The sequence below is a fragment of the Rhinolophus hipposideros genome (assembly GCF_964194185.1).
Source record: "Rhinolophus hipposideros genome assembly, chromosome: 7".
Lineage (NCBI taxonomy): Eukaryota > Metazoa > Chordata > Mammalia > Chiroptera > Rhinolophidae > Rhinolophus > Rhinolophus hipposideros.
The window spans coordinates 9,820,189-9,833,126 of record NC_138053.1 but is presented as its reverse complement, the minus strand read 5'-3'; the positions used below and the strand labels follow the sequence as shown (position 1 = coordinate 9,833,126).

Below are 12,938 nucleotides of genomic sequence, written 5' to 3'. Positions count from 1 at the left end.
ATATGTTTTTGAGATTTATTCCTGTTGATATATGTAGCTCTGGTTTCTTACTCATCCCCTTCCTTGTTTCCTACTTCTCCCTCTTTCTGCAGTGGTCATATTGTCATTTCTTTGAGGCGAGCAGAGTCACCAAATTTGGCTGCCTTACTACCTCTTGTGTGTGGCTTCATGGAAGAGGAGGTGTAGATGAAGGGGAGGGAGATAGCTATTCCTGCTATCTGGAAAAGAGATACATGGAAATTATGTTTGTCGACCTGAATATTGTTTTATTTGCTTTTGTTTTGTCCAATTTTGAGACAATATTGCCCCAGTTTATGAACATGTTCTTAATTTGGAGGTTTCTAATAGCAGCCCTGAGCTGAGGTTTCGTGGATGAAAAGAGGATGAATTGACAGTGTCGAACACAAGTAATATAGAGCTATTCCTCCACAAATGCAAGAAAAAGGTTATTTAATAAGTCCACAGTGGTACCAATGAACCAAAGGGACTCCATTCATTTTACCCCCATGGGGTCATGTGCGCTAGCCGCTCTGGGAATAAGACATCTTCATCTTACCACCAGATTCCTTTAAATACAGATGCCTGCCCCAACCAATATCCGCTCACCTTCTTTCTAATGGAGCCAGGAAAAAAGCTCCTCCTTACCCTAGCTCCCAGTCTGCCTACTCACTTAGTTGTCACTGACTGGCTGTCCCTGGCTTGGTCCTGTGGCTCACCATACTACTCCTCTGAGATCACGTTTGCCCACCCTCCCCTGCCTCACTCCCAGATCCACTTTTTTTTTTTTTTTTTTGCAGTGTAAGTATTTATTGGGAGCCAATTGGAACATTATTTTTTATCTTTTGTGTTGCTTTGCAGGTTGTTATTCTTTACAGCTGCTAAAGTCCAACTTAAATCATTCTTCACAGTCACACAGGCAAAGTCAACATTACTGATAATTGTGATAGCTCAGTGGTCACGAAAACCCTGATAAGAAAAGGTCAGCCCAAAAGATTACCAGTGTTCCATGGAATAAGTGTCCAATTAAAAGTCTACTGCACATGAACATAGAGATTTTTCCTTTAAGCTAGTAAATGTACTTTTTTCTCTTTTTAAGATTGTTGATCTTATCAATAGGTTAAAAAGCTAAGAAAATATAGTTTCATATTACACAATAGCTAGAAAATAAGTTAGTTGCCAATAAGCAATTTTTTTTTAATTTTAATTAATTTATTTATTTATTAGTTTCAGGTGTACAAAACAAGGTAATACTTAGACGTTCATCATTTATATCCCTCATACTGTGAACCCCCCTCCCCCCCAGATCCACTTTTTTGACCAGGAATGAATGTCAAGCTAATAATTTTTCAGGGCCTTTCAGATCCCACTGCAAGTTTCTCCTGCTATCTGTCAGCCACCATGTCCGTCCTTTCACTTCTAAACAGTGTCAACTCCTGACTCAATCCATCTAACTCACCATCTGTCCTAACACTCAGCGATTTCAAACTCCATGGAAGTGAACCTTTCAACATTATGGCGTTTCAGTTCTGGAAGCTGAATGACCTTGTCATCCAGACTTTCTCAGCTATTCCCTCTTGGCTAACCATTGCACACCTGAGTCTGTGTTTTCAAACTCCAAGTACTCCACCTCATCCTCTCTCTCAAAGACCATGGTTCCCACTTCTGAAAAAATGTTACACACTCTCCCGCCCACAATCTATCCACCTATCAGCATCTGCATCCATATAATCAGCCTGCCCGTCTCTTACCATGGATGAACTGTCTATACTCTTATCTAACCCTTCGCTACACTCTATCCTTTCTCACCTTCACGAGGACATTGCCCGAGAAATTCTCCTCACTCTTTCTCTCTTGCAGATATTACAATGGTCTGTGGCCTTTCAGGGCCACAGTACATCAACAAATATGTTTTATCTGTGGTACTAAAATTGTATGGAAGGGTAGCAATTAGGAAAATAAAATCTAGAAAGACTCCTAAGGAGAGCCTTTTAAAAGGTTAACAACCACTAACTCAGAGGAAAAATAAAAAATTTACATGGTCCTTCGTAATCTGGTCCCCAGTGCCTCCCTGAGGTCGGCTCCTACTACTCTCCCGCTTGAACATTCAGCTCCAACCACATGGCCTCTTTGACAATTCTCAAATATTAATACCTTAGGCGAGCAAGTACATCCGCGCACACTGAACCTTTGCGTTTGCTGTAACCTCGGCCGTGGACATCTCTCCCAGGTTTCCTCCAGATGGACTTCCTCACCTCCTTCCAGTCTTTGCTTGACCCTTCTCAGTGTCTCCTCAGAGAGAACTACTATGATCCCCCTATTTAATATTGCAGCATGCCCCCCTTACATCCACACTCTGGGCCCCATTTACCCTAATCTACTTTTGCTTCTTTTTTTTCATAGCACGTACTATCTTCTAACATACTGTTTCATTTTCCTTTTATGTGTACTGCTTGTTTTCTGTCTCCATCCACTAGAATATAAACTACATGAAGGTAGAGATCTTTGTCTCTTCTATTCACAGCCCCTAGAACAGTACCCCGCACAGAGTAGCTCTAAATGATGAAACAAATGAATTCTTTCCAGCCTTAGGGGGAAAAGCTTAAGTCCTAGAAGAAGCTACAAATTTACTGAGTTGAATCTATAACTGGGTAGAAAGTATGAGGCCAGGGCTGAGGCTGTGACTCATGACCACATAATTCATTCTGTCTGGCACCCCCCCCTCCTTAGGGCTGTAAGAACAACTAGAAATTGAGGCATGTTAAAGATGTTTCTGGAGCCTAACGCAGGGCAAGAGGGACTTTTTGCCTGGTCCTCACATTCATGAGAAGCCTCAGATGTAGGTTTTGAACATTCTCTCTAAAGGGGGGTTCATTATATATTCAGCCAGAGTAATACCCACAAGAAAGGAAAGAGATTTTCAGTTTACAACTTAATGGTATCTCATTACAGCATTCTGTCCCATGGATCAACTTGTTAAACCCTGTAATTATCGCATGACTATCAAAATCATAAAGCTTTATAAAATGTCTCTGTGTTAAAAGCATTCATTTATTAAATATAACTATTTCAATTATGCTACAATTTTGGAACCCTCCTTTTATTTCCCTTTGGTTTTTTACATACTGCTAAATTTGAGAAATGGAAGACACCTGGGCTTTAAAAGAGCCTGAGCATATCAGATTGGCTATGTCCTCTCTTGGCCACAGAGAACCAAGGAGGTGGACACTGCAATATTATATGAGCTCATGGCACTTACAGGCTGCTGCGCCCCAGACACTCCAATGCCTCCTTCCATTCTGGCTCACCAATGCATCCCCAAAATATGTACTTACAAAACATATTCCTTCCCCTGTGCTCCATTATCCCACAATACTCCTGGGTGGGGGCAGGAATAAAAGATGGAGAACCAGGGAGGAGAACTCAGAAGTGTAGGCCCACATGTAAATGCTGCTACGGAGACTATCCCAGGAAAGGAACAACCGTCCTCTCTGGGTTTTGTGGCTCTGATGGTTCATTTTATGTGTCAGTCTAGCTAGGCTATGGTACCCAGCTGTTTGGTCAAACACCAGTCTAGGCGTTAGGCGTTGCTGTTGAAGGAAATCACAATATGTCACCGTAAAATATGCCTCTTGGACAAAAAACTATTAGTTTGAGGTAAAAGGTATTTTTTTAAAAAAAGAAACAGTAGGTGTAAGAAGGGCATTCTGACTCTCCCCTTTTTCTTTCTGAAAGCAGGAGCTAAAACTAACATATGGAAGATGTCAGAAGAGAAGTAACATTCTCTTAACAAGAATAGGAAGTTCACACCTAGAGAATTCTGTAAAGCAGGACTTATTAAAATAATTCTTATCTTCCTTTAGCCTTCTCATAGTTTAGTCACATTTCCACAACTACTTCTCTTTTCTCAACCTAGTATAAAAGCATTTAGCTTTTGCCACTTCTTTGGGTCTTCATTTCCTTATGAGTGCTCCTGTGTCACATAAAATTTATATGAAAGAAGTTTGTATGCCTTTCTCCTGTAAATCTATGTCAATTTAATTTTCAGACCAGCTGAAAACCCTAAGAGGGCAGAGGTAACATTTTCCTCCTGTCCACTGTGAAGGTCGTTTTTAGACACGATGAATATTTAATTTTGAATAAAGCAGATTAGCCTCCATAATGTGGATGGGCATCATCTAATTGTTTAAAAGCCTTAAGAAAAAGGACTGAGGTTTCCCAGAGAAAAAGGAGTTCTCCTGAAGACTGAAATAACATAGAAACACTGCCTGAGTTCCAGTCTGCTGCCCTGCAGAAAGAATTTGGACTCCAGATTGCAACATCAACTCTTGCCTGAATTTCCAGCCTGCCAGCCTACCCTACAGATTTCAGACTTGCCAACCCCCTGTATAGAGCATTAATTATTAACATAACATCGACTCTAATAATTCCAATGGCTATGTCAGTCAAAAAGTGACAGCCATGCCAGAGCATCACGTGCAAAGCGCACCCAATGAACACCCAAATCAGATTCAGGGTGGGGTGTGACCACTGCATGGCTTTATGGGACTGCAGATGGGTGCACTGCACCCAGTCTTGAGCATAAAATCAGAGCTCTCTGGCGGCTTCTCACTTAGGCCTCAACTGAGGAGCTGACAGCCGCATCTGCACTCGTTTCAGACGGAGCGCTTGGCATATCGCCTCCTGGTGTCTCACCAGCCCTGCCCGATGCCCGATACTCCACACCCCAGCAACTAGGGACTTTCGTTGAACACCGGACTCTCTCATCTTCTTGCATAAGACTCTGTTTACCTTGCCTAACCCTATTACTTGCAAACTTGTGTGACCCTTTTGTGTGAAACCGCTGTCAACTATTGGAGACTATCCTCTGGTCAGAGCCTTGGTTAAGGCTCATGGTAAACTGAGTCAATAGGACTAGATCCATGGCTTTATTCTAATAAAGTCTGACATTGTGGAGAGACACAAACGTGTGTGAGACTGCTACTTTGATAGACACATCCCACACACAACACCCCTATAATTGTGTGAGCTAATTCCTTAAAATATCTCTCTATTTCTCCCTCATTCTCTGGAGAACGCTGACCAATGTAGTGGTTAACTTGTGGCTAGTTTCTGTTGGTTTTGTGTCTTTGCTGTCTCCTTTAGCACTCTTCTTTTTTGTGTTTGTTTGCTTGAAACTAGACCTCCTTGCCTCTCGCATACACCCTCCTTTTCTCTTCCTAATATCAATTATTACACTATTAAACAGCCATCAACAGACTTCCCAACCCCAATTCTGCCTTTCTTGGTTCTCTTAACCCTGACACATTCATTCAACCAGCACATTTCAAAGATTACAGGGAATAAAATGTTGAAAACATCACAGCCACTCAGTGTGCCAGTGAGCTAGGCAGGCAAAGAAGGAGTTGCAGTGAAGTGTAGTAAGTGGCTATACTAGAGATATGAGCCCCTTAGGTCCTGGTGGGACAAGCGTTGTGTGTTGGGAGGGGCTGAGTTGGGAGTAAATAAAGGCATGCATGGTTTTCAGTCAGGATGCTCTACAAGGCTGAGAGAGGGAGAGTTGGCATCACATGGAAACAGCTTGCACAGGAAGGAGGAGGCCAGCTCTGTCGCTAGAATGGATGGAAACACGTTATTTCACATCTTAGAATTTGTTCCCTCCTCTTCAGAAGAAGAAAGTACCATGGAAGGGTAAAAAAGCAGAGTTAGAGAGAGACCACGAGACCAAAGGAAAATTCTCTAAAACCAGACGGGAGCCCTGGAAGCAACTGGAACAATAAAGAAAAAACTGTTCAATTTTTAGGTTAGCAATGTGCTAGGTACTGAGGTAAACAGTGGAATCTCGAAGGCAGACCAGGGCCTACTTTCAAGGAATTCATAGACAAGTTGCACAAGCATTCACCAGAATATTCTTTCCCCAGTAGATAAATAACAGCATGGTGCATTCCTCCAGGTCTCTGTTTAGTTGTCACCTCATCAGAGAGGTTGTTCCTGCCCACTTGATATAAATTCGCACACACACTGCCCTCCACCCCAACCTTCTATATCCTCCCTCTCAACCTTTTTAAAAATGTTTATAGTAAACTATAATACACATACAGGAAAAATTCATATCATACGTGTACAATTCACTAAATTTTCATAAACTGAATGCACACAAAACAGGTATGTAGCACTTTTTCTAGGATGAGTTCGCAAATTTAATTGTCATACCTTGTACATCCCTATTGTTTATATATATATTGTTTATATATATATATTGTTTATATATATATATATATATATATATATATATATATATATATATATATGTATGTATTGGGGCAGATGGTTAGCTCAGTTGGTTACAGCGCAGTGCTCTTAACAAGGTTGCCAGTTCGATCCCCACATAGGGGATCCCTGTCTTAACATGGAGGGGCTGCGCCCTCCACAACTAGATTGAAACAACTACTTGACTTAGAGCTGATGGGTCCTGGAAAAACACACTTAAAATAAATCAAAGTTAAAAAAACGAACAAACAAACATGTATCTCCCTAAATAATATATTATTTTGTTTTTCATGTTTTTCAACTTAGTGTAAATGGAACTCTTCTGTATTTTTCTTCATAGCACTTCTCAACAATTAACATTTATTTTCTTATTTATTGATTGATTGATTGATTGTCTGGCTCACCCTCTCCCTCACAGCTTCTTGAAAACAAAACCAAAAAAAGTCTTGTTTTTATTCACTATTGTACCTTCAATTCCAAGAAGAGTGCTCAATTAACACTCGTAGAATGAAAGAATGAGAAACTTGGCTCTCTACATGACTAGTATGATTTAAGCTGTTTGTGAAAATGAAATAATTTTAATGATGGCTGATAAGCATTGCCCTGCTAAGCATTCCTTTGTGTCGAGAAAAATGAGTGCAGAAGTTCTGAGGTAATATTAAATGTAGCTTTAAAATAATACTAAGTGTATTTGGCCCATGGAGCAATAGAAAAAGCATCAGCCTCACCGTCAGCAAACTTAGACTGGAATCTGGCTCTGTCACTTATCAAATGTGTCCCTATGAGCAAGGCTCAACCTCTCTCAAGTTTCCACTTCCTCATCTGCAAAATGGGGATAGTATTACAGGGTAGTTAACATGAAGGTAAATGAGTGCATGGATGAAAATACTCTGAACAGTAAGTGCAAAAAACATGATGTTACAAACTGTCATCAATATCTTAAATCCAGGGAAGGCTTTGCAAATTAATCATCTCCACAAAATTCTTTCTCTCTATGTTCCCTCCAGTTTAAATTTTATATTATAAACATACCTCATTTTCAAAAGGGCAGCCATCTTCTCTAATTAGCTTTCCCCTCAAGAAACACTACACAATTTTATTTTATTGAGATATAATTCACATACAGTAAAATTCACTATTTTTAAAGTGTACAATTCAATTGTTATTACATTCACAAGGTTGTGCAATCATCATCACTATATAATTCCAGAGCATTTTTGTCACTCAAAAAGAAACCCCCTAACTCATTAGCAATCACTCCCCATTACCCTCTTCCCCAGTCCCTAGCAATTACTAATCTGCTTTCTGTCTCTACGGATTTGCCTAGTCTAGACATTTCACATGAAGAGAATCATACAATATGTGGCCTTGTGTCTGATATCTTTCACTTAGCATGTTTTCAATGTTTATCCATGTTGTAGCATGTACAAGGTGTGATCAAACCATACGGTGAATGTTTAAATTAAAAAAAAATATTACAGTAAAAGACACATTGCCATTAATCCGCCTCAAAATACTATCCTCTGCTCCTCTGCTTCAAACACACTTATGGCATCATTCTCGCCACATTCTGAAGCAGTTCTGGAAGTCCTCTTTCGTGAGTGTCTGTCATGCAGGGAGGGACTCTGCTCCCGCTCCCCACACAAGAATGCAGGATATGGTGAGGCCAAAAAGGAACACCCACGGAGCCATAGAGGAGTCATACCACTATTGTCTCGACAGCAGCTGGGTTAGAGACACAGGAAGCAGGAGCCACACGATCCAGTCGTCCACTTCTCTCTGCCAACCAAGCCCCCTAGCGTAGCCATGGGTAGTTATATTAGTGGCCAATGGCTACCTGGTTACAGCTAATGGCCAACTAGCCACAGCTGACAGCCATCTACTACCCAAGCCAGCACCTTTCCATGTGAGGCAGAGAGCCTGGAAACTGCTCTCGGGGGCTCTGTCCCCACAGTGTCTTTAGTTGCACTGTTGTGGCTGCCTCGATGTCCAATGTCCTGAATCGATTCAAAACATTTACCTTTCATAATCATTTTGACTCTGCGAAAGAGCCAGAAGTTGTAGGTGCCAGATGTGGTGAGTAAGGTGGATGAGAACACACCATAATGTTTTTATTTGACAGAAATTGCTGTATATTAGAAGCAATGTGTGACACAGAGCATTGTCATGATGGAAGATGAAGGTAAGATACTCACAAAAGAGACTTCCAGAACTGCTTCAGAAAGTGGCAAGAACAGTGGGATAAGTGTGTTCGAAGTGAGGGGCAGGATTTTAAGGGGGATTCATGGCAATGTCTTTTACTGTAATAATTTTTTTTTAATTTAAACATTCACCATATTGTTTGATGACTCCTCATGTCAGTATTGCATTCCTTTTTTATGGCTAGATAAAATTCCTTTGTATAGATATGCCACGTTTTATTTATCCATTCTTCAGTTTGTGGATATTTGAGTTGTTTCCATCTCAGGGGTAGTATGAATAATGATGTTATAAATATTGTGTACAAGTTTTTGTGTGAACATGTTTTCAATTATCTTATATATCTAGGAGCAATTCCATATTTAACTTTTAGTAACTCCATATTTAGTAATTCCATATGTAACTTTTAGTAACTCCATATTTAGTAACTCCATATTTAACTTTTCCAGGAACCGCTGATGTTTTCCACAGCAGCTGAACCAGTTTACATTCCCATCAGCAACGTAGGAAGACTCCAATTTTTCCACATCCTCCCCCAAGTACTTACTATTAATAGTTCTAGAATCCGTTTTTCATTTCACCTTTCCAACGCTGCCTGTCACATTAGTATTGCAGCCGGTTTAGAAACTAAATTAAAACAAAAATTCCTATGTGATACTCACATATTAAACAGTAACTCCAAGGTATTGTTTCTAATTTTTCCTGGCAGAGAATATTCAGTATTAAAATTGTCTTGCCCAGCGCGGTACTCAATTTCCCATCACACCGTTCCTCACAAAACCCCGTGAGGAAACGCTTTTGGGGGAACAAATCCCTGTCTTAAACGGAGAGCTGTCTCGAATAGGCAGAAGAGTAGCATTCGAAAGGCTTTTCACACGCACGTCACGCCACTTCATTTAACTCTCTTGCTTCTGCTCACATCCGTGGGCAGTCTCACCCCGGCAGAACCCGTTCCCCTCCCACACACACTAGGCGCGCAGGCGCACAGCCTCAGCCCACCCTCTCCCTCCGGCCCCGCCCCTCCAGGCCTTCCCCTAAGCCGACACTCCCCCCTACCGCCCAGAGCTCTGCGGTTGAGGGGCGGGGAGATGGGTGTTTGCGTGCGTCTTGGAAAACAGGCTTTCCGCATTGGCAGATTAAGTCTGATGACGTAGTCAAGCTCCAATCCGTATTCTGGGGGCGGGACTAAAGTCCGGCGACGCAGGGCAGAAGAAGACCTCCCCGTGGAAGCACGTGACCTGGGTCTGGAGCCGGAAGCTACCTATCTGGTTTGGTGTTTCCCCAGCACCTAAGGCTGAGATGGTGAGTGAGGACGCATGCGCGAGAGTACGCTTTGGGGGGTTCCGTGTCCCTGTTCCCCAATCTCTTTGGGTGCCCGTTCCTCGGCCCGCACTTCGTCTTCCCCTCCTCTCCGTCCCGGACAGAGAGGGAATGGAGATGGCAGGGATGGCGATGTAGAGAGCTGAGGAGCGATCTGTGGGAGGGTGTACGGGGGCTGGGGAGTAGTCTGCGGACGACGGGGGGCCACATGGGGAATTGGAGAGGGAGCTGGAGAGGGGCCAGTGGGGCTGCTGAAGGCGTCCGGTGGTAGCAAAGGTGGGATGTGAAAGAACGAGGGAGCCCAGAGGGTGAGGACAGATGGAGGTGCAGGAAGATGAGTGTGGAAGGCCATGTAGAGGTAAGAGGGGCTGGAAGGGCCCTAACTGGGGAAAGGGGTCTGGGCGCGGCGGGTCCTGTCATGAGAGACGGGTTGCAAGTGAAGAGTATCGAGGGCCATCTTCCTGGCATGCTTGTCACTGATTGCATCTTTACACGCTAGACTTCTGCACTGACCCAGGGGCTGGAGCGAATCCCAGATCAACTCGGTTACCTGGTGCTGAGTGAAGGCGCGGTGCTGGCGGTGCGTTCTGGGCAAGGGAGGGGGTCCCCCCACGTACACATGGCCCGGTGATCGTTTCTGACATTGCCCAGTTTAGCCTAATTTCCCGCTGTTACTGATTTTAGTTGGTATCATGCCTGGCATGTAGTAAGCTTTCAGCAATTAAATGAATCTCTGGAATCGTAGTGTGGTAAATGTTCTGAGGTAAAAGGGTTTACTAACTTTACCCAAGTCAGACAACTGGCTACAGGTTGGTTGCTAACTGATTACCTGGGTTATTCTCCAATATGCCTTTGTTTGGTATTTATTAAAGAGCCTTTGTATTTTGTTCCATAGTACAATAAAAGGTTAGCTCTCTAGAAGTTTTTTAAAATTTAGCTAGAGACAAGGCTTAAGGTTAGAAGTTGAAAGCAATGTGAGTAGTAAAGAGTACTGAAAGAGTCCAGAAAATGAAAGATTCAATCCTTCGTGATATAACTTGTGTTATGACAAGGAATCCTTCTTGGAGGAGGTAAAAATCCAGCCGGGCTTAAAGGATGGATGGTTGTGAACAGGCAGAAAAGGAGAGTATGCAGGATGTATTTGCAGGAATGTGACATCAGCCTGTCTGAATTGGTGGATTTGTGTTAAAATTTGAAAAGGTTTAGGGGAAGAGAATATAGTAAGGAAAGATCTGATTATGGAGGACTTTCAAGGCCAAGTTAACACATTTGGGGTAATCTTGAGGATAATAGGAGCTTTGAAGGGTTTTTGAACAGAAACATGAGCTGATGAAATAGTTGAGCAAGATTGTTCTATTAAGTATGACGATGGGCTGGAAGGGGCAGGACCCAGTAGCAGAGAGGCTGCTGCGGAAATCAGGTATGAGATTGAGCTGGAGACACTGAGGAGCAAGGAGAGAAGAGAATTTAAAGACTGAGCATGTCTTGGTAATGACTAGAGATACTTCCACCCAGTAAGACTTTGAACGCAAGCCTAGGATGATGGTGCCTTAATAGGAAGTTATTAAAGGAGGTTGATTGGGGAGGGGGAGAGGTAAGGGAATTTTGATGGCTTGACTTTAGACATTGAGTTTGGTTTGACATAGAATAAGAGTAGTTAACATATATTGCTAGGCGCTGTTCTGAGCAGCTTGCCAATATTATCTCACGTAACCTTCACGAGCCCATAAGATAGGTACCGTTGTCTCCAAGTTACAGATGAGGAAACTGAGTGACCTAGTGAGAGGCCCATATTGAGGAGGTAGGAAGAAGTTGTGACAGTCACCAGAAAAGAGGAAGCCCGGGCCACTGTCACATCATTACCCAAGGGCTAGGTAATATGAAGGGGTTCAAGGACAAAGGGGACGTTTATTTCAGATTCCGCAGACAGGGTAACAAGTAGGAAGACTAAGGAAAAGCAGCCTTGAACAAGCCAGTGGTGAGGGGCACTGATTTTGAAAATATGATTTTACAAATAAGTGGGGACAGGGAGAGATAAGGAGTTTCAGGGATTAGGAAAGAATGGTCAGTAAAGAAATGGATGAGAGTCACTGCTCATCGGGGAAGCCCAGTATGAGAAACGATGGCATCAAGGGGCAACATCATAGGAAAGTTTTAGGTTTGTTTTTCCAAAACTGGGGTGACCTCAGGGGTGCCAGGACCTGGTGAGGGAGAGAATACCAATGCTAGAGCCAGAGTGACTGTTCCCTAGAAATTGCCAATTCTGTTCCCTAATTTTTGTCATCCTGTCTCCTCCATCTTCATGCAGTCATCTGGGGATCTAGAGAATGATGAGCAAGCAGCCAGTGCCATCTCTGAGCTGGTCAGCACGGCCTGCGGTTTCCGGCTGCACCATGGCATGAACGTACCCTTCAAGCGCCTGTCAGGTGAGCCCTAGTCCCCGCCCCTGGTGGTGGTGATAGGAAGTGGGATGCTCCCAGAGGTGGGGTGCGCTCCTCGGGGGAAAAAACACTTATCTCCTCCCAACCTCCCACCATCTCCCCTTGGCCACTGTCTTCCCTTTGGGATTCACCACTGCATCAGAAGTATGAAAAAGCAAGAGAAGGAAGGGGATTGAATGGAGACCTTCCATCTTCAGATCTCTGAGCCTTGAACCATCGGATTTGTTTGGTGTTTGATCCCAGCCAGGTTGTGTGTGACCCGATGGAGGCCACTGCACTCCACTAACTGTGTGTTCCCTTCCCTCTCTCGGGGTGGGGGAAGGTATATCTCCCCTGCAGTGGTCTTTGGAGAACACACGCTGCTGGTGACTGTGTCAGGACAGAGGGTGTTTGTGGTGAAGAGACAGAACCGAGGCCGGGAGCCCATTGATGTCTGAACCTGCCAAGGGCGAGGGGCAGAGGTATACTGGGTCCATGAGCCTCTGCGATGAGGAAGATACAAACTTCTTCCACCTTTTTCTTGGCCTGCTGCTAGAACTAAGGCTTTCTGTTCACCCACTGCCCCACCCGTTACCTGGAAGGGCAGAGGCCTGGGGACTCTGTGCTGTGTTGAGGATAGTGAGGACAGGGGACCTCCCTCTTCCCTCCCTTTCTCCCTCCTAATAAACATGTATCTGATGTTCTCAGGGCCAGGGATGTGTGTGCTGTTGT

At 43.4% G+C, this 12,938-nt stretch overlaps 1 protein-coding gene across 4 annotated transcripts; it reads left to right on the top strand.

Moving 5' to 3' along the window:
* The first annotated feature begins 9,682 nt into the window (after positions 1-9,682).
* On the top strand, positions 9,683-12,915 carry LAMTOR4 (late endosomal/lysosomal adaptor, MAPK and MTOR activator 4). 4 transcript variants are annotated; one of them, XM_081053682.1, is made up of 4 exons: positions 9,683-9,768; positions 10,286-10,366; positions 12,095-12,212; positions 12,567-12,915. In XM_081053682.1, exons 1-4 carry the CDS (start codon positions 9,766-9,768, stop codon positions 12,662-12,664), a joined length of 300 nt encoding a protein of 99 aa, XP_080909808.1. In that variant the 5' UTR covers positions 9,683-9,765; the 3' UTR covers positions 12,665-12,915. The 4 variants fall into 4 exon arrangements, with proteins under 4 accessions (XP_080909808.1, XP_080909810.1, XP_080909807.1 ...); XM_081053684.1 differs by having other exon boundaries at positions 12,550-12,915; XM_081053681.1 differs by having other exon boundaries at positions 9,765-10,144.
* The last annotated feature ends 23 nt before the right edge of the window (positions 12,916-12,938 follow it).

Coding starts and splice junctions, on each gene's coding strand:
- LAMTOR4 (XM_081053681.1), top strand. CDS start 10,121: ATGAGTGTGGAAGGCCATGTAGAG. Junction 10,367..12,094: donor GTGAAGGCGCGGTGCTGGCG/GTGCGTTCTGGG, acceptor ATCTTCATGCAG/TCATCTGGGGATCTAGAGAA. Junction 12,213..12,566: donor ACCCTTCAAGCGCCTGTCAG/GTGAGCCCTAGT, acceptor TCTCCCCTGCAG/TGGTCTTTGGAGAACACACG.